This window comes from Melanotaenia boesemani, chromosome 19 (genome assembly GCF_017639745.1).
Source record: "Melanotaenia boesemani isolate fMelBoe1 chromosome 19, fMelBoe1.pri, whole genome shotgun sequence".
In the NCBI taxonomy this organism is placed as follows: domain Eukaryota; kingdom Metazoa; phylum Chordata; class Actinopteri; order Atheriniformes; family Melanotaeniidae; genus Melanotaenia; species Melanotaenia boesemani.
Genome location: NC_055700.1, coordinates 22,805,119 through 22,831,581, shown reverse-complemented (window position 1 = coordinate 22,831,581; position 26,463 = coordinate 22,805,119). Strand labels below are relative to the sequence as shown.

Below are 26,463 nucleotides of genomic sequence, written 5' to 3'. Positions count from 1 at the left end.
ACCTGAAACCTGGACCGAATGGATTTGGCCGCCAAGATTTCAAATGGGAAACGTCACTACGCTGCATTCCTGACATCGTTGAACAAAGCTCAGCTATCACTAACGCCTCAATCATTAGAGCCACTAATAAAATAAATACATTTATCATTTTTAGGGGGGCTTAAGAACATTTTAGGGTGGCTAAAGACCTAAAAAATAGACCTACTGACACCCATGGCTATAAGTAGGTTTAGCTAGTCCTGTGTCCATTTTGCTTATACGGGGCCTGTCCCCTTTAACAAGGCGCGCATGGGCCCACTGATAAACACTAATAAAACTTGTGATTTGGCTTAAGGGAATATTTCCTCATTATCAAAGTGTCAGCTGTGATTAAAGCCACACAATGCAGGATTATCCCGAGGAAACAATGATTGATTTAAAAATAAAATCATTTGCTATTTTACTTTTACAGATTTTGCTCTACTTTGGGCCTCAGATGGCGACTTTAGCTGTAATAATTGGATAATTATTTCCTAAAATCTAGACACTTCTTTCAAAAGGTTTCATTCACCTGTGCGACCCTTTTACCGGTATGTGCCCCTGCCCAGCCCCCCATTAAAATGAACATTTAAAGTTGTAAGGAATGACAACGTTACGAAATAGTGAAGCTTTATATGTTACAGGCCTATAAAGTAAAGGAAAAAAATTAATGTATATTAATAAATTAAGATGACGAGGAAAAATAAATATCTTCAGGTACCTTGGTGTGAAGAAATAAAGGTAAAGGTAACCCTTTTTTTTCTTTCTTTTTGCAGCTGTCATACTGTGCCAGCTAGTTTTTATTTTGAGTTGTGAAAAAGAGGGGACATGTATGATATCGAAACCTCGGCTGCTTGGTGGCAATGATCTGTAACTGATCCCTCCTGCTGACATCTCTGGAAGGACTTCTTTAGCAAATAAACATCTCCCCCGAGAAAATATACAGGTCTGGTTTATCTACAGTGGAAAGCAGTTCACATGCTTTCAAAGCTGACATAGAAATGTGAGCAGTGTCACTGTGGGAGGACAGTGTTGTGTACAGGAGACATGAAGTATCTCCATTCCCAATGCTGATGGCAAGTATCAAATCAAATTAAGAGCTGACTCCAGATCTGCTGCAATGTGTTAGTTTTCTTTTTAATAAACTTATATGACTGTAACATCCACTCTGAGTCAGACCACTTTCTAGAGAGCAGTGGCATCATAACAAAGGGGTGAATGAGTAGATTGTTCCGAAACTGCACTTTCAGCTTTGGTTTGGCTTCCACTACACCCTCTGTAGTAAAACACAGACTTCCCTAACTGTTCACCAGCTTCTCGTTGGCTGTCTGTCAGCTGTTTGATGGTGGCAGTGGGTTTATCATGGCTGTTAGATTGAAAACAGCTGCTTCTTGAAGCCCCGTTGATGAGAACAGTAAGACTGAGCTAACACAGGGGCTACAGTAGCAAAACAAGAACCTGCTGAAAGGCTCTCTGAAGCTTTAAGCACACAAAGCCGAGGGAAAACTTGGGAAACTGTGGATAATTACAGCTTCCATAAGTCTGACATTGAACAGTAAGGTGGCTTTAAAAGGTAAATGTTAAAATTAGAAACCCAAACACAAATGAATCCGTCAGAGACACAGAAAATTCTAGCTGTTTAACAGTCCTGAGTCCTCATCCTTATGTTTTGTGTTTCATGAGCAACCAAATGTTTTTAGTTAATGGAAGATCCAAAACACCTGGGGCCTCATGGATCAATCTTGCGTAGGAACAAAAACCGGTGTACGCCAATAACAGTCAACTTTTGGGATTTATGAAAACCAAACTTGGCGGGAAAATGTTCCTACCTCCACACAAACTCTGACCCAGGTGTACGCACAGAATCTAGCAAAATCGGAAATGGTGACACCAACGGCACAAAATAAAATCAAAGAAATGCTGTAAAATGTGAGCTATTTCTGCACAATGTTATATATTAAAGCTGTTTGCAGAAATGAATCAAGATGCACATTTGATATTAATTCTCCTAAGAGCGCACACTCGGGAAAAAAACAACAACAACAAGAAAAAAGGATTTTCATTAAAAGGGAGATGATATTAATAAGAACCTCAACCACTAAATTATGTTCTGTCATTGTGAAAGAAAGCCTACATGTTATAAAATCCACCCAGCTAAATAGTAGTGATGTGTCGGTCACGAACGATTCATTCAGTATGAACTAATCCTTAATATGACTCGGGAGTAACGGGTCCTCTCAGTGAGCGATTCGTTCATTTTCATGCGGTACCTCCTCTCGCCACATGGCAGGAAGCTGCATAAACTCAGTCAGTAGGTCAGGACAGGAAACAGAAATGATTCGCTCAGGACTCGCTCAGGTCCGTCCTCAGGTCCTCGTTCTTTTGTCACGTGACAGCCAGGCTGCTCAGGCATTTGTGACAGACAGCTCGGGCTGCACGGTCTCGTTCTTGGTCTCGTTCTCGTTCATCATTCAGGCTGTTTGGCGAGCAGTACGTTCGCTCTCGGATTGGTCTCTCTAGTTCTTCTCTCTGTCACGTGACAGGCAACTCGGTCTCTGAACGGGTCTTCCTTCGTTCGTTCACAGCTCAAGCTGTATCAAGCTCAGCAGTACGTTCGCTTTCTGATCGGTCTCTTGTTCATTTGTCACGTGATAGCTACCGAGTCACTGTTGAGCTGTTAAACAATGGCAGGAAGGATGTAGGACACAAATCACTTTATTGTAGTGTGTATTTGCTTCCCTACGTTTTCACATGGTTTGAATTGCTTGTGGCATTACCAGTAGTTTTGTTGCCTTCAGTATTTACTGCTTGAGAATCGCGGACTTTTTTACAATGCCACCTGCTGTAAAAATGAACGATATGACTCGTTCAAGATTTACTGTTCGAGAGTAAAAGACTTGGGTTAGTGAAAAAAGTCGAACTTCGCATCATTACTAAATAGGGTGACAGTCTGCTGCCAACATGTAGCAGTCAGTGGGAAAAGTAGCTTTGGTCCTTCATTCCAGCAGAGCAGGACGCAGACTGAAGGCTGGAGGTCTAGAAGTGATTCAACACTAATGAAACACCCATTATTTATTTATTCTTACACATTTTTTTTTTTTTTTTTGTCCCAATTTCTTTCAAGACAGTCTTTATTTCCTGCAACTCCTTGTCCACCTTGTTAATAGCGGTGATTGTGTCCCTCTGCACCGCCCACCCAGCTGAAGCACCCAGCAACTAGAAAGAAACATTATTTAACACTAAATAATCAAGTACCAAGCTCATATCTGTACATATTTATTTTATAAATTTTAAAAAATGACTAAATTACAGGCATCATTACTGTCATTTAGCAGACACTTTTCTCCAAAGCAATTTACTACAGAAAGATTCGTACTTCGATCTCCCGCATGGCAGACGGATGGTCTACCAACTGAGATATCCAGCCACATGTTCAGATGCCTTATGGCGTGTCTCCTCTTCTGACACTGCGATGACAGCATCTGCCACCTGCTGCCACTATTCTGCCTTCCTGACACAAGTAATGTCCACACCGTGCCCAACTATTTTTACATTTGTCAACACGGTCCATCAGCATCTTTGTCTCACACCCCTGGACTCCTCTACTATGAAGCCATGCAGCTGCAATCGATCCAGTATATGGTTTGACATTGTCTTGCTGAAATATGCAAGGCATTCCCCCGAGGCGGCATTGCCTGGATGGGCATAAATTTTGCTCATAAACCTATAATATGTATACCTTTCAGCACTGATGGAGCCTTTCCAAATGTGAAAGCTGGCTGTTTCAATTATATGATCAAAGATAAAGGCTAACTAAGTGCTGACATTAAGCTAGATGGTCTCTCTTTTTCAGTCTGAAGGATGTAGTAAACCAGGGGTGTCCAGCTCCAGTCCTCAAGGGCCACAATCCTGCAGGTTTTCGATGTGTCCCTGCTCCAAAACCACCTGACTCAAATTGATGAGTCATTGACTTAATAGTTAAAACTTAATAGGCTGTTGGATCTATTTAATTTGAGTCAGGTGTGTTGAATCCGGAAACAATGGAAAATCTGCAGGACAGCAGCTCTCGAGGACCAACTTTGGGCACCCCTGTAGTAAACTGTTCAGTCATTTTTGGGAGTGTTTCTGAGGTAATGCAGTGATGTACGGAGCTCCTCTGATGACATCGACAGAAAAAAAACTCCAACTTGTGGCCACATATTAGTAATACGAGGGAAAGAAATAATTAACTAGTGGACACATGTTAGTTCTGGGTATATTTATACGCAATGATGATTTAATTTTTAATGTTGGCATGAATTATATTATTGTAAGTGCATAAATGGTTCACCGAGCTATATAGTTTACTACAAAACAACTAACTTAGACATTTTTGTTTCTATCAACATCACCAGAAGATCATGCCTGATTTCCATGCTGTAATGTCTGAAGGCCAGCGTTGTCTTTCAGCTGTACCCAATTTCATATAGTTTGATATTATGTTCTGTAGATATTTGAATATTCAACTATTTTATATTGAGGCACGTTATTCTAAAATAGCTCCACATTTTGTCTTTTTAGTTTTGTTTTTTCTGCAGTACGTCGGCCGATCTTTGTTTTTCAAGAACAGCTGCCCTAATTTATGGCAGCACATCCTTCGGTCGTTTCTTTGTATCACTTGCTTTTCTTTTGTTGAGATGTTTTTAGGTGTGTTGCTGTAGTCAAGTTAATATTTTCATGAAACAGTCATGTCTTACTTTTAACACTAGATGTTTCCTACCTTCTGCTATAAATAAAATAAAGGTTGGTGACATTGGCAAATCACTGCATTCAGTTTTATTTACATTTTTCATAACAACACAGCTATTTAATAGTTGTAGAAATCACAGAATTAATTGGAGGAATCTAAGAGGTTTTTTTTAATCCCTGAGTAAATTGTTTTAAATCTCCTGTAATAATGAACTGCTAGTGAAAATAAATAAAAAGCTATTGGTGCTCATTGAAGCTAACATTACACGCATATTCAGTGTTTTCAACTTTTTTTGTAAAACAATGACACAAATAACTTCACCAGTAGAACAAAATGTGTGGAAATAGCCTGGAAATGAGATAACTAATTGCTTTTTAATTTAATTTCTTACCTTTGGCCCTGTTTATAGCAGCTCTGAATTATTCCACCAGAGAAACATTTATTTTCCCTTAATCGCCACAGTTGGTTGCATGACTGTTTTCTTTGAGTGAGAAGCAGATTCCAGCTGATTTTACCAACCATACATGAATGCAAAATGCAACCCAGCTCCTGTGCTTGAAAGTTGGCAGCATTGTTGACTGGGGAAGAGACGGCTTCTCGTCAGCATTTGGTGTTTGAAAGAACCACCAGAGTGAATATTTTGCTTTGGAAGAAGAGAAAGTTAAAGCAGGGTCTCTGTGAAAGTAGGCACCCCTGGGAAGAACCTCCAAATAGGCAAGTACAGAGATTCCTCTCTTGCCTAGAGGGCAGCATTATTTTGCATAGTAAATACTGTATGCACACTCTGGGAGAAAAGGACAGAAGTATACAGAAGTCAACCAAAACAATCAGATTCAGTTATCTTGTGGAAATACCTGCAGCTTAATGAGTGTGCAGAGAAAGAAAATTCAGTTTCAACAGTTTTAACATAAAGTGGGAACTTTCAAATCTTCTCCAATGTGAAGTTTTTGCAATATCTGACATCTATCTTACCACGAATAGCATTTAATTCTCTAAACTAAATCTGTCTCTTCTGCTCTGATGTCAAACAGGGAGGATGTGCTGCCACCTGAGAGCCGCCCGGTCAGTCGACATACAGGCCGGAGCAGCGGTCAGCGCCCAGAGGCGACTTATTGTCGGGTGGATGGCAGCGAGTTGAGCTCCTTTAACGGGGGCAACAGCCAAGGAACAACACCGGTCGAATACGTACCTTTCGAATATGACAAGTTTGGATGTGCAGTGTGATAATCGACACCAGAACTGAACTAAGAAGATTTTTACCTCCATCTGTTATATTTGAAACGATTCTTCAGGACAATAGCTGAAAGTTTAAGATGAGACAGTGTGAACATATGTAATAAAAAGTGGGACAATAAGCCTACAAATAACACATTTAAATCAAAAGACATATTTATTTCATGATAGACCTCATTTAGAAATACTCAACCATTCAAAAAGAAAAGAAAATGTACACGAGTAGGTACGTATTTTTTCCAGGATGAACTGACAGGAGTTGACATTAATGGTCACATGCAATGGGTTTTTGTCCACTACATAAGAAGCGACTACAAAGCCCACCATCACGCCCCAATCCAGACAACATGGAGGCCTCCTGTGTGCCCCCCAGTCCCTGCCCCAACCCACCCTTCCCTCCCCTCCCCCCCACACAGTGGTAGGACTTTGTTTCTCAGGGTGAGTAGCCTCTGCAAAAACACACATCATAAAGTCAAAGTTTAGAAACCAAACATATCAGCATTGTCACTGCGAACCAGCCGGAGCTGATGTGCTTAGTGTTTGCTCTTCACTTCTCAGTGCAGTGTGTGACGGAAGGTCAACTTCTTTTCCATGACTAAACTGTTTTCTTCACCTTCAAGATGGTAGTCTTTACTTTCCCAGTTAAAGCAATAAAGACTACTACTTCATCCATGTTTGTGGAAAATCTTAAAGGGGACATATTATGAAGAAAAACAAATCCCATTCAGTGATTGAGAGCTCATTTTGATTTGACTGACAACAACAAAAAGAGAAAAAAATATCACTGTTGCTGTTTTGGGACGTCTGGGTGATGTGAAAATATGTCACTCAGAGTGAAAAATAAAGACAATCATGCTGCATTTTTTGTTCATCTGCAGATGGAAATCAAAATGTTTCACTATAAACAGCAAATGCTCATCTGCAGTTACAAAGTTTGCTTAAAGAAATAAGCAGCAAGGCTGAGATTGTACTTGTTCTTAATTACAAATATGCTTGTTTATCACGGCTGCCTTGCATATTTTCTATTTGAAGCTTTGTTTGTGTACATCCTCAGGAATTAACATTACGTACTAGTAAGCTGTAATATGCATTTAACCACTAGGGGCACCATCAGGAACTATTTTAACCGAGTGTGTGGTCACAAGGCCGACAGCAGTAAAAATAAAGGGAAGTTTAATGTGTTTAGTTTAGGGGCCTTAAATACCGTCTACAGTGCTGCTGCTGATATATATTTCTCCTGTGATCTCAAAATGAACCAAGTACTAACCTCTTCTATCACCATGTTTAGTCCCTACAAATTCAGCCACTCTATCCAGCCTGAACTCTATGATGCGCCCCCTAGTGGAATCCTACGATAACAAACATAGTACATAAGCAAGTAAGTGAGGCCTGGGCATAGGTTATGGAGCTAGCCGCCAATAGTAACACCAAGTTAAACAGAAAGTATGTTTTTGGCCTAAATATTTACTAGAACATTGTTTTAAATCGCCCTATAAAAAATCTAACTTGTTGCGAATTATTATAGCCCATTTGAAGCAAAGTTAGCAGGCAGAATGTTTAATTGTTAGCCTCTAAAAACATGAAAAGAACAAAAACAAGTCAAATCCAGGGTTTATCAAGCCTGTATGAGAATAACTCCATCACTTATGATGTGTATGTTAATTTCTAAACACTCTGAGTCAATTCATTGCAAAAAAAAAGCATTAATTCCAGATGTCTGTGGCTGAATTTTAGACAAGAGAAATAAGTAAACAGAGTTACAAGTCTAGTATTTTTCTAGCAGCTTGGTTTGTCCTAGTTAGCTCGATTTGCTGTGTGTGTCAGTGGGAGCTCCTAAACTACCTCTTTTTTACAGTAACATGTTTCACAGGTTATTGAATGGTTATTTAATGTCTGAATTTACAACTGGTTATAAAAAGCAACACAGTTCTTAAATAAGGCAAACCCCATAGAAAAGAAGGGTACGTTTAAGTGCCCTAAATCCATACACTATATCCACAGATGTGAAAACAAGTGCTGTTTGATTATCTCTCCTGAGTTTTAGGGGCATAATATGTCTCCTTCAAGAATGAAGGTAAGGCCATTAACCAGAGTAGGTCAAGAGACTGAATATTTATAAAGATAACAAAATCTGGATATCTGTAGAACTCTTAATTAAAAGCCAGATGATTCGTTTATGCTGTCAAGCAAAAGTGAGAGCTGTATGCCAGCACAACTCGGTGCAAATGGCTGTACATCTGAGAAGTATTTATGGCACCAGGAAATGAGTGGGAATAAAAGGAAACACTAAGCACTGCAACTCCAGAAAAAAAAATCCCAAATGTGATTAGGAGCTCCTTCTGTGGAATTATGTCTTGCACAAACTTTTCCTTCAGATAAAAAAGTCTTTTGACGCAGCACCAAAATGAATTTCACACAATTTGACATCAAAGGGTAAAAAAAAAAAAAAAAATCCTGTCACCTGATCAAGTGTTTTAAAAAAAGTAAGGCAAAGTACAAAAATCATAACAATCAAACATCATGCAGACACTGAATTTGGCTTCAAATAATTAAAAAGAAAGCTGCTGCCTCAGCTCTCCAACTTAAAAAGAACTTCTGTGCTGGAAACAATGAACAATAAAATCAGATTACAAAGTGGGACATGGCCTTTGGAGTTGAATATCTTGATGTTTCCCTTTCACATCCAGCTGATTGCACCCACGGGCTTGTGACACCAAGACAGATGTGAACTGAGTTTGTGACTGCTGTGGCTATAAAAACCCTCCAGCTGTCTCTGTGAGTCCGTCCAGTCTCCACTTAGGAGGAATGCTTTGTGAGGGCTCAGAAGGCAAGCTGTCCCCATGACGCTGTATCAGTGCCTGTCCCCTCCTTCGGTGGAGTCCCTGCATGTGGACGAGCTGTCTTTTCTGGGGATGGCGATGTTCTTTACTGGCTGATGCTGAGGTTCAGTAAGCAACGCGCATTCTTCGAAGGCACCATACTGTACATAGGTGTGTGTGTGTGTGTGTTTATGTGTGTGTGTTTGTTTTATTGTGTGGGCCACACATGGGCACATGCATACATGGAGAAGTAAAACCAGTCCACAAAGTTGATTCCCTCCATCGGTGTCAGCCCACAAGGCATCACCATGACAACTAAGGCAAAATCTCTTGACATGAAAACACAGCATTTTTTTTTTTTTTTTTTTTTTGTATTTTACTTTTTCTCCTCTAATCTTTTTCTTTTTTGCTTAAGCCAACTTCCCCACAATATTCATTAGTAATGATAATAATCTCTATTCAATAAATTATCTATACTGTACAATTAATTCACCTTGCACAGACCTGCAACCAAGGAGAGATTTTTTTTAAAGTAAAGCTATCAACAGTCTGTTTCTGCAGAGTTTTCGGTTAAATAACGTCTCTGCACAGCACACAGAGATCAACAGACAGCAGGACAGTTTTTTCATCTTTCTTCTTTTCTGTACAGAGATTAAACAGGACATCTTGTAAAAAAAAAACAAAAGCTGATGCGTAATTGAAGACAGAAATGGGATTAAAAAGCCTCGCTGAAAAATGAGCATCCAGCAAAAGAAAACAACAAACGAATCCTTCTTTTCCTCCTGTTCTTTTCCTGAAAATAGTGAGTCATTTTCTCTGAGGACAGTAGATAGAAGATGGTTCCTGATTTAAAAGGAGCTGGACCAGCATCCGAGCCTTACTGCACTCCTTCTTCATCCACGTAGGTCGAGGGAAACCATCCAATCTGCAACATGAAACAGTGATGTTCTGAGACGCGCTTGCTTTGATATGAGCCAGAGTAAACAAAATGTTAATTGAGTTCATTCATGTGCCTTTTTGAACGCCGGGCTGGCTGTAAGATAAACATTTGCAAACAGTGAAGTGAGTCCATTGCATGAATACATTAAACTGAGACCACCCTGAGTACTGTTGTCTACATGAATTTTGCCAGAGGATGTGCAATATATATACATAACTGCCTCAGTTCTGGGAAAACACTTTAAGGCAACTTCAACAACTGATTTAGCTGTTGCTAGGCAACAACCTCCCCAACATTTTCAAATAGTGAAGCAAGCACTGAACTAACAGAGGTAATAACAGGTTGTATATATGGTAAATCTTTTGGTAAAGCTCCACTTATACCTGTTGGGATGTGTAGATATTATAGTATGTAGGCATTATTATGACACCTGTTTGGGAGTCTGAATTTTCTTGAAGCAAATGCTAAAATTCAATACATGAAGCTGTTGTAGATCTCTACAAATATTACAGAATGATACAGGAGAGGGGAAGCAGTACTGCTGGCTGGACTCATTCAACTGTACTTATACTTGGCTAAGAACTGGCTGATTCAATAATATTCTAATTACTATGATAAAGTCCCAGTAGTGCAAGACTTTAGCATACGTTGTTGGGATCTAACAGGTTTATAGTCAGCTGACATGTTTCAGACTTTACTTGTTGAAAACAGAGTAAATGATGTTAAAAGAAATTATACCATGGTCTGAGTGAATACTCAATTCTGATTGGCTGTAGGGTGTCCATTAAAAAGTGTTATAGGACACCTCTAAAAAAAGTTCTGGTCAAATAGCCTTATTGTTGTAAATTATTGCGCTGGCTAACCACTTGTTTGTAACCTTGGCAACAGAAACTCAGACGCCAGACTGGAGACACGCCAGACAGAGCTGCAGGTTCTCTGTCAGAGCTGGTTACCTTGACAACGCGTCACAAACAAAATAGTCCACTCAGCCGCTTCTTGAGAACAACTTAGCAGTAAAAAACAACATTAACGTATTAATAGTTGATTTAATATTTATTTCTTTCGTAAGTGACCATGGTATAAGTGGGATAATGCCCTTCGAGGTGTCCATTATCAGAAATTAATGGACCACGCGGAGACAGGCATTATCCCTTACTCATTTTTTACTTAATTTATCAAACCTCTCCAGTGAGTGAAGTGATTTAAAGAGATCAACCAGGGGCCATGTGGTGTATAAGCTCCATCATTATCATCAGTTGCTCCTGCAAATGCATGAGCATGTGACTTATTCACCTTTAAAAAAATTGTTTTGCAGGTTTGTGGGGTGACATTGGAAAAAAATTGCCATTGTTTTTGTCTGTGGGACCAGAGTCTGAATACTGAGTAAAACATTTTGGTTTCCCACTTAAAGGAAAATGCTATGAATAGTCGATGTTTAACTTGCAATTGACAACATACAGAGCTGTCAAATGAAACCTCAAAGGCTGCATGTTGGTTTGGGTAAACTCATTGTTTTCTTTGCCGAATAGCGTTTGTGTTTATTTGCATCACTATTTGATGGCTGTCCAGTATCAGGTGTGACTAAAACCCCAGAAAAACAAACGCGTAGCATCATAGCATCAGCAGAATACGTTGAGCAGCCAGTGTGCAATGACAGGAAGCAACATAGATGTTTGTTGGTTTAGAAAATACAGACAAGGTAAACAACTGTCTGGAAAAAAGCAGTGTAAGTTGTGTTAGCTCAAGACACAGAAATATTTGAGATACAAGTTGCTTTAGTTTAAATATTTGACCTGTGATCCCGAGTGGCTGTTAGCTTTGCTGCCCATCAGAATTCCTTCCTGATTCTCCAAACCGAGAGTGTTCTGCTTGTTTCTGACAGCAGGTAAGAACTGACTCTACATAATCCTACTTCAACAGACTGAGACGTCCCTTTAAAGCAAAAGCTTGAACTAAGAAGGTTCATGTTTTTGTTGTTTATACACACCGATGAGGAGTGAAGGCGCTGAGATTCATCTAACAACTGACAAGAAAAAGTTAAACGCTTATTTTTCCCACACTGGTACTTAGTGGAGTAAAAGCAACGGATTCAAAATGCCCACTTTAACATCAGGCTGCAGAGGAGAGAGGAGAAAAGTTTGGTTGAGTGACACAGGAGCTGAGTGGATACTCTGTCTGGCTCAGCAATGCATTAATGTTGTCAAATTTACGGCTTAATGGGGAACATTCCTAAAATAAGAAGCTGACATCACATCCAGTTTTACAGCCTGCTTATTGAATTGGCATATCTCCCAGCAGCCAGGTTTTACTCTTCCCTTCCAACCACCTGCTTTAGGACTTTTTTCTTTTTAAAAGATCAATGGATTAATTGTTAATTTTAATCTCTCTGGTCTCCAGAAAGACCATATAAGTGTTGTGCTGTTCAAACCTATTGAAGGTAAAAGGATTTGGTTTTTTTTTCTTTCCATTTCCTTCCTTTAACCCAAACCTTAAGTGCTGAAAATCACCGGCTTTTAGCACGTCCTTCTCAAAGAGATGTTCACGGCCACACTTACTCTTCCATTGGCCTCTCCTTTCCACCAGCCCTGGTCTCCGCCGATCTTGCTGTAGATTTTGACGATGTCTCCTTCTCGCAGGGACAGCTCTCTCATGTCTCGCGCTGCAAAGTTATACCTGGCCACTGCGGTGCTGACCACCCGGGGAGTAAACACTATCAGAGGAAACAATGGGAGCTCAGACTTTTTTGTGGTTTAAAATGCAACACACCTACAGAGATGAAAAACTACATCTGTGCTTGACATATTGCTAATAATTAGTGGTGAAGAATGTAGACGGGGAAAGGTGGTCGGGTCGACGGTCACAAAAAAGACACGAGTGGAGAACAAATGGTGGCATCACAGGGGAGGAAATTGCTTTCCTTTTCTTGCTTTAATAAGGAAATGTCATCCTGGCGTCCTGGGCAGAACTGAAATGTTGTTAATGAAGAGCCCCACAAAGAAGAAGTAATGAGGTTGAGAGCTCATAAGCTTCATCAGTGGTTACAGGCGAGAGGGTAGAAGAGAGAAGGAAGTACCTGACCAGAAGGGAGCTGAGCTCTGAGAAGAGAAGTTGAGGCCCTGTGGACTGAGGAAGGAGAAGTTGTAGGAGGCGCAGGTAGCTGCTGAGAGGAGGAGAAAGAAAGAGACAGAGGAGGACATAATGCTGGAAGATGTTTGAGGTGCAAGCATGCAGAGCTGGAGATGCAGAGTTAGGAGACTTTTGACAGATAATCTGAATTTGAAATTACAAAAAGAATCAGAGTGGAAACTGTTATTTGATGTAAAAATGTGCAAATTACTGTGGTGTATAGCTGTTGTTCATTGTGGTCACATCAGAACAACCTGTCAAAGTCCAGAAGACATTTTAAATTCTGCTCCAACTGCAGGATTTATTTTGTACTATGCAGAAAAATCTTACAAGATTACCCACAAGATCATTGACTGTACTGGTACACTCTTATGTAACACAACCAACTTCCTAGACAATATTTATGTGGTAAACAAACCCAGTTCAAACAAAGGTTGCAGATGTCACTGGCCCCAGGTGCTACCACCCCCACGATACAGTATGCTACACGATACTGCATGCTACATGATACAGTATGCTACACGCTACACAATACAGTATGCTACCCGATACAGTATGCTACACGCTACACGATACAGTATGCTACACGCTACACGATACAGTATGCTACACGATACAGTATGCTACACGCTACACGATACAGTATGCTACACGATACAGTATGCTACACGATACTGTATGCTACATGATACAGTATGCTACACGATACAGCATGCTACATGATACAGTATGCTACATGATACAGTATGCTACACGCTACACGATACAGTATGCTACACGATACTGTATGCTACATGATACAGTATGCTACACGATACAGTATGATACAGTATGCTACACGCTACACGATATGTATGCTACATGATACAAGATGCTACACGCTACATGATACAGTATGCTACACGCTACATGATACAGTATGCTACATGATACAGTATGCTACACGCTACATGATACAGTATGCTACATGATACAGTATGCTACACGATACAGTATGATACAGTATGCTACACGCTACACGATATGTATGCTACATGATACAAGATGCTACACGCTACATGATACAGTATGCTACACGCTACATGATACAGTATGCTACATGATACAGTATGCTACACGCTACATGATACAGTATGCTACATGATACAGTATGCTACACGATACAGTATGCTACACGCTACATGATACAGTATGCTACACGCTACATGATACAGTATGCTACATGATACAGTATGCTACACGCTACATGATACAGTATGCTACATGATACAGTATGCTACACGATACAGTATGCTACACGCTACATGATACAGTATGCTTCATGATACAGTATGCTACATGATACAGTATGCAACACGATATAGTATGCTTCATGATACAGTATGCTAAACGATACAGTATGCTTCATGATACAGTATGCTAAACGATACAGTACGCTCATAGATTCTAATGACTAGATTTTTCTTAATCCCACGACTGTTTTAATGTACAACCTCCAATTCCCCCCAAAAATGTTGAGACACTGGGTAAAATGTAAAAAAAAAAACCCAGAATGCAATGACATGTAAATCTGTTAAACTCATATTTTATAGAAAATAAACAAATGTTAAAACTGAGACATTTTACCATTTTCTAGAAAATTTTGAATTTAATGGCAGCAACACATCTTATAAAAGTCAGAAAATGTGCAAGAATGGTAAAGTAATTAGCACCATTCAAAAACAACTAGAGAAGCATTTGAGAGCTAACAGGGTCAACTGGCAACAGTTAGCTGTTAGCATATAAAGGCAGACAGAGATTCACTAATTTAAGACAAACTGTGTCTAAAAATTGTGAAATTAATTAATAAAATTCAAAGATTTTGAAGATCCCTACATCTACAGTGTAAAATATCAAAATCTTCAGAGAATTAAGGGGAATCTCTTTGCTTATGGGACAAGGCACAAAGTTAAAACTGGATGCTCATGATCTTTGGGCCCTGCATTCAAAACAAGCATGATTATCTACAGGAAATCACAGCATGAGCAAAGAAAAACTTCCAGAAATCATTGTCTGTGAACTGAATTCACTGTGCAATGATTAAGTTTAAGAAGATGCCATATGTGAACAGAATCCAGAGACATTACGAAGGTCCAGAACTGTTGAGCATCTACAATCCTGCATCAGACCAGAATGGGACAACTCCAGCAACTGGTCTCCTCACTTTCCAGATGTTTACAGACAGATGTGAAAAGAAGAGGGGATGCTACACGATGCTAAACATCATCCTGTTCCAACTTTTTCCAGATGCGCTGCTATCGTTAAAATCTAAATTAGCTAATATTTTCCATGAAATAGTAAAATGTCTTAGTTTCAGCATCTGGTATGTTGTTTATGTTGTATTGGGAATAAAATATGAGTGGATTGGATTTGCAAATCAATGCTTTCTGTTTTTACTCACATTTTACACAGTGTCCTATATTTTTAGGAATTGAGGTTGTATTATTGTGTGTGTGAGGCAACTGAAGCCAGAAAAAAAGCCCCTCTTTGCTCTTTCAAATACAGTCAAGATCAAGAGCTGTCACCATCCACTTTCAAATCCGGCTCAAACAGGAGGGGGAAAACATCGCTGCAGTGGCCACTTCATTCTTTATGCAGAGTGAACAAAGACAGAGCGCTGTAGGACAGAAGCCAGCGCCCGGCCACAGGCGGCTTTCACACAGTCTAATCGATGGAGAGGCCAGCCAATTCAGTGGCTCCATAAACCTCCAAGTGAGCTGACTTTCCCTTTGTCATTCTCTATCATTTAACACTGCTGTCTTCCTATTCTGTCCTGCTCGCCTTTGGCCGCCCTCGGTTTCTTTATGAGTAAAAACAATCACTGGCCTTGGCAGGAAAACACGTGCAGGGAAGACAAAGGGAGTGGGAGGTAGTCTTGTCTGTTATTTAACCCTCACTTACTTCTTAATACACAGCCAAGATGGCAAACCTGCATATTAAAAAACCTCCTCTGACACAAATCTGCATAGGTAGATATATTGGAAAAGCGTGCAGTCGGTGCAGGGCCAAAAACAATCAAAACAACATTTATCCACCACTTATCCAGGTCCAGTTTATAATGGCAGCAGCCTTTCTCTTTTGTCTTTCTGGGAATTCTAGGTGTTCATAAGCCACCCTCCCCCCAAAACCACTTCTTATACTAAATTTTTATGATCCATGAAAAGAAACCCCTTTTATACCCAGTTAGTTCAAATTTATGGCAATAAATGAGAGAAAAAAAAAACTGTATTCTTACCTGAAACATCATCTGAAGTTAGGTTTAAAGGACAAAAACTCACTAATATAAATTTAATAGTCCAACCAGGTCCATTTGTAGTCTTATAGATCATCCCTTTAACTTAATAGACTCAATAAATTTGATAAAAAATATTTCTGTAAAACCGAGATGTAAACAAACTCCATCAGCAAGCCAATGAAGAAGCAGGATTAGTCAAACTTTAAGTAACAGATGGATGCTGCTGCTGTGTGTTGAATGGTATTTATTAGCAGGATGAAAGGCAACATCTGGGAGGTTTACCTGGTGAGCGTGTGCTGGCCCGTGTTAGCGAGCGCTCTCGGGACTTGTAGGGGTATCGCAATGTCGTATCTAACAACTTGAAGCTTTCTTTCAGCGAATGGGACTGATAGTACTCCACTAGTTCCTGATGAAGAAAAGAACAAACAAACGTGGAGTTTTATCTGCTTGGAAACATTTTGTTTTGGAGGCGGAGCACGGGTGTGTGTCTCACCAGAAGACTCTCAAACTTCTTGGCCTCGGTGATGTGGATCCAGCTGTCTTTCTCGATGACTTTGATGTGTTTTACTTCATCATTGAATCTGCAAAGAGAAACCCCATAGAGGGAAAGTTGTTTGTGACTGTAATGTGGTTGTTTGGCTGCTCAGAATATTTACCAGACTAAAATGAAGTCACTTTCTAAAGTTAAGACTGACTGTCAGATTTGTTTAGCATATAAAAGCTGGTCCCCATAGCCTCTTTGCACCTTTCTGAAAGACTTGAATATGAATGTGGAAATGCATTTCCTCTCCCAACACTTAATGATATGACAGCTCCTATAGAAGCAGAAACATTATTTGTCTGTAGGATGTATTCTCTCAGAGGAGTGACCCAAAATCCACTAAAATAATAAGAAAAAGGCAATTACTGAATGCTAATTAACTGGAGCTAAACGATGCTCTGAAAGAGCTGACTGGGGCTTCCTTCTTTCCCACGAGATGGGGAGTAAAAAACACCCCTCCCACTGAAATTTTCCTGTCCAGCAAGATGTGGAACACTTACTTGATGCTGATGGCGAACCTCTCCGCCTCCGCTGTCCTCTCTCTGATAAGGTAGGTCCCGCTGCTGTGAGACTTTAAAAGGTTGTCTGCCTGCTGACGCTCCATGTTCCCTGCAAACCTACAGACGAGCAGGGAATTAAAGTTGTGATGTCTGAGTTTATATTACAAGATAGCGTGAAAGTTTTGATAAATACTTATCATTAAATGACCAAATTGTAATTAATCTTTTGCTGGGGCCTTTGCAGCCTGTTGGTGCGTTGTTAACCAAACACATTTTCACTAATAAGAGATGTGAAGTAATTATTGTATAGTCACGCTGAGGGTATTTGGAGTACAGTATGTACAAGGCTGTTACATTCACAAGACAGAGAAGGTCTTACCAGGGATATCCATAGTAGTCTGCTTCCCTAGAGGACTGCCGGCTGGATAATGACTGGAAAGGCTGTAAAAAACAAAAACAAAACAAAACAAAAAACAGAGCAGACCACAAGTTAAAGCACAGAGCAACTTCACAGCTTTGAAGTGATTCATCTAGAAAAGCTATATGTGCCACACAGGCAGTAAAAATGGTGACTTAAGAGAGAAACAAGGGCTCTGTGATGTCCTCTGAAGTAGCTCGTGCTGTAATGACTGACTTCCTGCTGTGTGTGAGTATTTTACCTTTGGGTCCAAGCAAGGTTTTACACATGAGCTGGGGAAGAAGCCGCTCTTCTGTGTCTGTATGAGCTTTCCCTGCAGCAAAAAAGAAAAAACAAAAAAAAGAAAAAGGCAGTGTAAGTTGAGGACACTGCACAGATGTGCATGAAAAAAAATGAAAACACCATCATCATGACTAATCACTGTAAAACATTGCTTCATAAAGCAACACCAAGAAATAATCATGTTTTCAAATGTGAAGCTTTGGCGCCCCCTAGTGGCAATATCAGAAACAAGCGCTTCTGCCCTATTTTTCTGAGGAGAAAACAACCTGAAAGTATGCCGATAAAAAGTTTAAAGGATGGCATATTCACTTCTCCCTGAATGAACGTTACATGCATCAGAGGTGTAATTCAGCTCAATCCCTCTCTGTTTATGAGATGCTAATGATTATTTTGTTTGATCTCAGAAGCTCACCGAGTAAGCCAAGGCCAAATTTGACAAATGCTCAGAATAAAATAAAACAAACAACAACAAATAAGTTTTATGAGTGACATTTATTAGTTTTAATAGCCATTTTAAATCTTTTAATGAGTATTTTTGTCACTTTTTTGGCTTTTCTGTCCTTTTTGTCATGATGAGTTTCTCTTTTAGATTGGTGTGTCTCTTTATAGTTGCTTTATGTTTTATTGTAGGTCTTTTAGAAGTTCTTTATTGTCATTTTGTGTTTTGATGTGGTAATATTGTAAATCTTTGTTGCAATCTAGTCTCTAAACAGTTGTCTTGTGTCTCTTGGAGGTTGCCTTTACCCCTCTTTGTGGTATTTTTGTATCTCTTTGTGCTTGGTTTTATATTTTTTTCATTTTTTTTGTGTCTTTGTTGTATTTTTGTTTGTCTTTGAGATTGTTTTGCTTTTGTTTTGCATATCTTTCTGGTTGTTTCAACTCTATTAATGTTTCTTTTGGGAAAAATGGTAAAATTCCTTTAAATCTAACAGATATATGAAGTCTCTTAAACTGAACCTCACACATATAGGCTCTTCTGTTATTGTTTTATAAGTAATTCAATAATATAATATATCTTTCACTTTGAGCATCCCCTTAAGAGTGTTTGGAGCCCATTTGGGGAATCCCTGCCTCCCAGTCTTGAAAATCTCTGCTGTTCATCACATCACATACTGATGGTAGATGATGTAGTCACTAAGAAGAAACACATCTGTCAAGATTAGCCATCAGTGTCAGACAGAAGCTGAAGTGCCTTCACTGTCTGCTGCCTGAAGCAATCGATTCTGAGCGTTTCACGCCCTTTGACATCACACAGAGATTAAACTGCCATGTTGTCAAGGGATAACTAAGAGTAATAGCTGAGATAAATTCATAGCATCAGAAAGTTGCCCTGAAACACTCTAAGAATAGCTAGCCTGATATTAGCGTATAAAAGTCAATGATTCAGTAGGGATGTTGAAAGACCCTGCGGTGAGTAGAGTCACAGCTTCCATCTCCTCACTGATAACTTACCTAAGAGTACCTTCCAGGTCTGCAGGTACAGCACCCCTAATGTTCAGCTACAGGATAAATAATGGTGCAGTAAACTCTTCAACTTGCTCTAAGATGAAGCTGCTGACTGTAGAAATAATGCTCAGGGCATGCTGCACCAGTATAAGCTTCCCCTGTATATGCACTGTTATTGTGTGGACAGTTCTGGTATTTTAGTGATCTACCTTTACTTCCTCACACTACAACCTCCTAAACAAAAATAGCATGTGGCCTTTGTTTCTTTTGATTTTACTTTATGCATGAACAGTTTTATGGTCTACCTCTGAACAAATCTAAAACCTATTGTTCCATCTTGTTAGTTTTATCTAAACTAGCCTGGGGGTTGAATGGAAGGGTAGTTCTTGGCCATGCTGCTGACTTCCAGCAGCCTGTTGCTATGCATCCTCACAGGGAAAACAAGACTCCAGGAAGTCATAGCATTCATGCAAGATGGCACATTTGTACAGTTTAAGCCAATGAGAAAGAATGTGCTAATGAGCTGGCTTGAGGCCACTGCTAAGTTGGATTATATTCTGTTTGGGTGGAAACTGTATAGTGTGTAGAGGCTGTAACTCTTCTGGTGTGTTCTCCTTGTTTAGAGTAAATGGAAGATGGTGCTGGAAACTCAAACTCATTCATCACTGCAAACCCAATAGAGCTTAATTTTCTAAATCCCATTCACACGTTGCTTGTAAAGCAGGTGATGGGTTCAGTTTAAAGTGATTGCCTGCGGTACCTCCCACCATGTGGTGTCCGGATCTCCCTTTAGAAGCTCAATGAAATCTCCTGTTTGGAAACAGAGAGGTGTTTTCCCTGGAGGTGCTGGTGTGCCGTGGTAGTTCCTAACTGCAACCATCTTAGGACCTGGAAACACAGTTGGGTGATCAAGTTGTGCACATTGGTTTGATGTTTGCATATAAATCTTTTACACTAAATGATACATTTGCCACAAAATAATGAGCTTAAATTTGGCTTTTGCTGATTCAACCTTAGTCCACTTTGACTTAAAAGATGCCTTAAATCAAAAAGAAATCATCTGTCACTGCAGTTCATTCTCTCTACATAAATATTTCTTATTTCAAAGATTAATAGATTAAAAACTCTAACACTCATCATATTTAAAGAGCTGCAGTGCCACTCACACTACGTGCATGGTTGGTAATGCTACAACAGAGCTACCCACTAGATGGCAACAGAAAGCTGTGCTGTTTGAAAGCAGCCTAAACAAACTTGACTGCTGACAGAACATTCAGCATCACATGTAAAGTGTTGAGTAACTGGGGGTGTTTTTACCTGGTGACATGCCAGGCTCCTGTAAAAGAAAAAAAACCCTTTATCACACATTATTTGTGCTTTACTTTTACAGGAGAGAGTTCATGACAAGTGTACTGCAGAATGTTGATGAACAGGCTCTACTCACCAAGTCGAGAGGATCTGAAACAGGGTGCAAAAAACATGGAGGCTGTTAGGATGAGGACTTAAAAACTAGCTAACATTATAAATCAGTATAGTAAATTCTTCATGTTTTGAGTCTATTATGTCAAACATAATTGCAGTTGCACATGCATGACTTGGTTACTTTCCATCTGTATTTTCATTAATTCAGTCCCTATATCTGTGCTTTCATCTCCGCCCTCTAGAGTCGTAATATACAGCTAACTACATGTTAGGGTTTTTATCTAAAGAACCAGGGGAGGTGTTGAAAAGCTCTTGAAAATTAAATTAGAAGTTCAGCTTGACTCAGCTGTACTGAACTGGCTTCAGCGAGCAGTGAGATGATTACATGTGCAGCAAAGTGAGGGAAAAAACTGTGGTAACAAGAAATTTTAATAAATAACTACAGGTTTTAAGATAAATTATACAACATGCTCAGCAGTTTTTTTTTTTTAGATAAATGAACTTCTAATGATGGGTCACAAGCTGAGACTATGCAAAAGGGTTGCAAACCACTGGAGCAAATAATTCTACATATAAAGACACTCCAGGGTATGAAATGACAGTCACATGATTTCTTCTGACTCCCCGTTGCTGTTCCCTCTCTTTGGTACCAAACCCAACGACACAATGAATTAGTCCCACCTTCCAATCCTCCCCCACTTCCCTGCTAGGAGATGCAGCCACAGGCAGGATGGTTGCTCTGTGGCTGCAGGTTAAGCTTGTGTAAATTACAGTGGGTGTGATGTATGTCATGCAGTTCCCTCAAACTGTTCCTTGACTCCTAAATCTTCAACTGAGCAACATTTTCTTCTATAAAGGAAACACCTACTGATTTTACAGATGGTGATCACTTCCAGACACTCTTTGTGAGCTCCTGTTCCACAGCGAGGGCAGTAGTAGCCCTGATAGAAAATGCCCCTAGAGAAAACACACACAAACACAGTAATGCAAACAGGAAGTGTCTCAGACACACATTAACCTCCTGTAAGAACACATGGGGGGGAGGCTGATGCTTGTTCCTCCGGTCTTGCAAACGTGGCTGCCGATCCTTCATCATTTCCTACTGTGTAAGTCTTTAAAATCACAAAGTCAACTCGCTCCATTTAAGCTCCAGCACTCAAGAGGTGTTTTAGTTATGGGCGCTGTTACAGCATCAGCTGCCATGTAGAAAAGTAAGTGCCATAAATCACAATGGGATCCACTGAGGCTGCAGCACTAATTAGCATCTAGAGCACTGGTCCCGGCCTCCACCGGCTCTGTGAATTTAGGTCAGCAAAGCCATGAAATTTGTGGGTCAATACACAGAATGGAGTTTAGCCGGCTTACTCTAATAGAGGTGAAAGTGGTGATCCATGACACGGGTGGGTTATCCCCACTGCAGTGGAGCAGCATTCTCACATGAGATGAGAGGAAGCGCGTTCAGGCATACAGTGGGTGGTGTGTTTAAAAATATCCATCAGCTGCAGTCACACCAAGGAGAGATCTGGAACTTTTAAGGGCTATTGGCAAACAGTTGCATATCTCTGGAGATTTAAGTCTACAATAATTTCCTATTTTTTTTTTTTTTTTTTTAACTGGGAAATGATTTAAGAACTACATTTATCAAAGATGGACTGCATTAAGCAGTGATGGGAAACAGCTTACAACTTGTTAATTCAAGGTCATCAGATACACCAAACACTATTTTTTAATTGTAGTTATTTAAAAAATACTATAAAGGTTGCATCTGTTAAAAAGGGAAGATGGAAAAGTTTGTACCTTTCCAAAAGTACTTAAACAATTCCAATGAAGTTTTCTTTTGACCATGAAACCTGTTTACTGGTTTGCTGTGAAACTTTTCTCTAAATCACATAGAAAACGTCTGCTGTCTCTTCAGCTAGTTAACCAGGTTGTATTACTTTATGAACTTGTTTTAATGGGGATAATTGTAATGTGAATGACAATAAAGAAATTTCAATGAGATTTTTTCAGAGCCTTTACCTCAAGAGCTTCCTGCAGGCTCGACAGTTGGTGTTCTCATCAAATGTGTGCATCTGGAAGTTGTGCTGATTGGCGGTGGCTCTTTCTGGCTTGATGTTGGACCTGAAGGAGTAAATACTTCTGCTTGAAATTAACAAATCTGACAAGACAGGTTGTCACATTTTCCGTTTACATAAAAAGAAAACAGAATTTCAACAAAAGCAACTGCACTGAAATGAAAATCTTAACACATTCCATCCATGCAGTCACACTTACATTGCCATTTCAAACTGCTCCATCCACTTTCTCTTTGTTTCCTCGGTTTTACAAAAGAACTGGAAGCCCTGCTTCCCTTGCAGGTGGATCAGGTAGAAGCCGTACGACCACTGGGGAGAGAAAGTGAGTGTAGAACAGATGGAAGAAAGATGTTTGGATGGAAGTTACAGAGATGGGCAAAGAAGTTTGTGACACTTTCAGTTAACTATGTTCGCTGCTGTAATCACATATGATCACATTTAAATCAAAACTAGATCTTCTACATGCTTTGGTGAGGAATCTGAGCAAATCCTGGAGAGCCAACCACATAGCCAAGAGGTGCATGTGCAACGACGGCATGACACCCAAAGATTTCCGCTTCCAGAAATAGCCCTCGATAAGAAAATTAGTTAAATAAAGGGGTCACTTGATCTTACCATTTTTCCACTTGACTGGTAAGCATGCAAAAAGAAAGACACCAGAGAAAGACCCAGTTACACATGCAACCAAGGACAGAAACATGCAGATTCATAACAAAAAAAAGCCCTGTTAGATCGATGGCGCAATGCACTGCAGCATGTTTTCATGAATCCTGAGTGACCTTGATTGCATTTACATGGTCTTTCAAGCAAGGCTGAGCACAAGGCACATTTGGCGCTTCAATGCATTACGCATATGTTCTGTATCTGAAATCATCATCAACAAGCTCCTTCAGCTCAAGGGCAACATTTGTAATGATTATACAGGCCGTTTCATCATGTGCATGGGCAAGGCTACCGTTACTCAGATCTCGCTGTGTCAGAAACAGTTCTGCTCCGTCTCATTTCAAACCAGAGACGAGGATTTTCTTACCTTTTTCATGTCCCTGTTGTTCATGGGGTCATCTGACATTTTATAAGAATGCAGTTCAATAATCTCTTTTAGCTCATAGCTGTAGCCTTTCCTCTTGCAGACAATGACCACTTTGTCAAAGAGGAATATATACCTGAAGATAAACATGTACATATGTCAATTTGCTTTGAGAAAATATCTTAATTAGTTGTGATTATTCTTGTCAGATTCAGGCTCACCTGTCTTGCTTTGTTCTGTTGATGATGGAGCACACCTTCAACTCTCCGTCAATCTTTGGCCTGCCATACTCCTCCAGTTTCACCTGCTGCTTAGGTCACAAATACACGCACGGCATCAAACTGCTGCACTTTGACACTCAGGAAGTGAATTAAAGGAAACTGTTTAATTTTTCTGTTGTAGTGTTTTTAATAAACTAGCAAAGCAAAGCTGAAATTATCTTTTGAATAAATACAAAGTGCATAAAACATGTTTTCATAGACTGGTTTGAAGTAAACTAGGATGCAACACGTTGCAAGAGGGCAGTGGCATAGGGAAAGCTGCTGCTGGTTGTAATTAACTATAAGAAGTAGCACCTCTCAGAAGAAAAGTTTAAAAAGAAGGTTAGGACAACAATTGTACTGAACATCCAAAAGAGGAAGATTGAACAGGTCTTATTTAGGAATTACTTGCATTTCTAGGAACATCTGGGATATTTTATTTAGATTTTACTTTATGTTTTGCTGGTTCAAAGCAAAAACAAATAGAGAATCCCATCATGCATAAAATTCTTTTAATGCTCCCTAATGTACAAGTCTATTGCGAAACAGGCATTTAAACACTTTTTTATTCATATCTGCTAACATCCACCTCAAAAATGGCATGAAAACCCAGTGGCTTTGCCTGGTGACACTCTAACAAGAGCATCATCGCTTTTTCCAACTTTTCCCACTTCTAAACAGCCCATAATTCTTCATGTGAACTAAACGAAGACAAAAACACACAGATCTACAATCCTGTCTCCTGTAGTGTTTTAATGAGAGGATTTAACTTGTACAAACAGCAGGTCTGTAATCATGAATTAAGCCAGAGCATCTTTATTTCTCTCCATGAGAGCAAGTGAAGGAGGCTGTAGTACTTACAAGATTTTCTATTGAACTTTGGAATTCACTGATTTTTTTCAGAGTCTCATTGTCCCTCTTCACTTCATTAATGTACATGGCCAGGTCCTGAAAGAGAGAGGCAAACTGTCTTTAAGCCATATGCAATTTAACCCACTCTGCTCATCTTAAATAAAGCCTTGGCTCGGAGCGTTTTAGGATTGTTATGTAATGCTCTCTAATGGCCACTCATGAACACACATGTAAACACAGACCTGCATAGCCTCCAGAGCCTCCTTGAGTTGCTGTCTCTCAGGTCGGTCAGTTGAATGACTGAGAAGTTCCTGCAGAAATAAATGTTGTCACTATTTTGTTTAAATAAAATATAAAAAACAAGATGCAAACATTAGTGATTTGTTGAGAGAGGTGGGTAGCTGCTCTTTCCAGACATTGGTGTGGCAGAGACTGCTGAGCAAAGCCGACAGCAGACTCATGGAAGCTGGAGAGATTGTTTTTTTTTTTTTTTTTTATGGTAACAACACATTTGTAGATTTTTTTCTCCCTCCTGCAAATCATGCAGTCTTTCTTGGAGCAGATCAATAATACATATGTTAAATTGCTTTGATTTACTTTGCATATTCTCCACTGGCTTATTGGAGTGATTTATAAAAAGCTGCAGAGCAGTAACGCCTTGTTCCAGGGGGCAAAAACAACAAGACCCAATAATCTTTCACTGCTTTTATTTCTTTTAAATAAACAAAAACATTTCACTAGCTTTCTATGATGTAACAGAGCTATCAGTTAGGATTCATGTGCACATGTACACATCCGTCTAAATCCGTGCATACATAAAAAAAATAATAAAAGTGTAAAATCACACATAAATGTTTATTGTGTATTTATTGTGTACGATTTAAAAAGTCACAACTTCAAAAATTACATATACAAAATGTAATTTATAACTGGGTTGATTCTTTTATCCATGCCATGATAAAATAAGTAAAGGATGTATACACACCATAAAAACTATCAATGAGGCTAGCACCCTCAGCTAATCCGACATTAGCCTGTAAACCTGTGGCTCATTTTTGATCTGCAAACTTTTAAAACCTGACAGCAACGTCTTCAGGCGTGATGAACAGATGATGTCAAAATGTGCCTAAATGGCCATTTTAAATATCCCGTCTGAACTGCCTGAACTCAAACCTCTCTAATTTTGCTCTGCTTCACTTTATAAGAGTTGTCTTTTGCAGAGATAATGTTCACATATTGTACAATGATTTTAGAGAAGAAGATGCAACCATCCAAAGGCACATTATTATCCTGAAAGTTTTTATTTTTTTTCAGGCAAGACCAAACTTTTTTCATTTGTGCTATGTGCCATCTTCATCTAATCTTCACCAGGAATTACATTTACACATCTCAACAAATCTTAGTGTTCCCTTTACTATGACTCAAAAGTATTCAAATAGACCTTGTGGTTGCAGAGATATGTACATTTCATGACATTCAATTTTCAAGAAAAAACCTTAAA

General features: G+C 39.5%; 2 protein-coding genes across 12 annotated transcripts in view; one reads left to right on the top strand and one right to left on the bottom strand.

The window, feature by feature from the left end:
* Positions 1-8,502, top strand: part of LOC121630592 (coxsackievirus and adenovirus receptor homolog) — a 30,165-nt gene extending 21,663 nt beyond the window's left edge. The window contains exon 8 of the mRNA XM_041970989.1: positions 5,779-8,502. Within this exon, the coding sequence (XP_041826923.1) occupies positions 5,779-5,971 (193 nt within the window). The 3' untranslated portion in view covers positions 5,972-8,502. The remainder of the gene's footprint in view (positions 1-5,778) is intronic.
* Positions 8,503-9,148: 646 nt separating this feature from the next.
* vav2 (vav 2 guanine nucleotide exchange factor) overlaps positions 9,149-26,463 on the bottom strand; it is a 221,603-nt gene continuing 204,288 nt past the window's right edge. For 2 of the 11 annotated variants that reach the window (XM_041970979.1, XM_041970976.1), the window contains 19 exons: positions 25,205-25,273; positions 24,972-25,058; positions 24,072-24,160; positions 23,854-23,986; positions 23,439-23,453; positions 23,023-23,132; positions 22,768-22,869; positions 21,617-21,705; positions 20,771-20,784; positions 20,644-20,662; positions 20,087-20,214; positions 17,840-17,911; positions 17,560-17,621; positions 17,181-17,297; positions 16,633-16,720; positions 16,422-16,545; positions 12,813-12,899; positions 12,295-12,449; positions 9,149-9,724 (listed from right to left, as the gene is read on the bottom strand). In XM_041970979.1, the coding sequence (XP_041826913.1) occupies positions 9,677-9,724; positions 12,295-12,449; positions 12,813-12,899; positions 16,422-16,545; positions 16,633-16,720; positions 17,181-17,297; positions 17,560-17,621; positions 17,840-17,911; positions 20,087-20,214; positions 20,644-20,662; positions 20,771-20,784; positions 21,617-21,705; positions 22,768-22,869; positions 23,023-23,132; positions 23,439-23,453; positions 23,854-23,986; positions 24,072-24,160; positions 24,972-25,058; positions 25,205-25,273 (1,608 nt within the window). In that variant the 3' untranslated portion in view covers positions 9,149-9,676. The remainder of the gene's footprint in view (positions 9,725-12,294; positions 12,450-12,812; positions 12,900-16,421; positions 16,546-16,632; positions 16,721-17,180; positions 17,298-17,559; positions 17,622-17,839; positions 17,912-20,086; positions 20,215-20,643; positions 20,663-20,770; positions 20,785-21,616; positions 21,706-22,767; positions 22,870-23,022; positions 23,133-23,438; positions 23,454-23,853; positions 23,987-24,071; positions 24,161-24,971; positions 25,059-25,204; positions 25,274-26,463) is intronic. The other 9 variants (XM_041970981.1, XM_041970982.1, XM_041970978.1 and 6 more) reach the window with 8 other exon arrangements.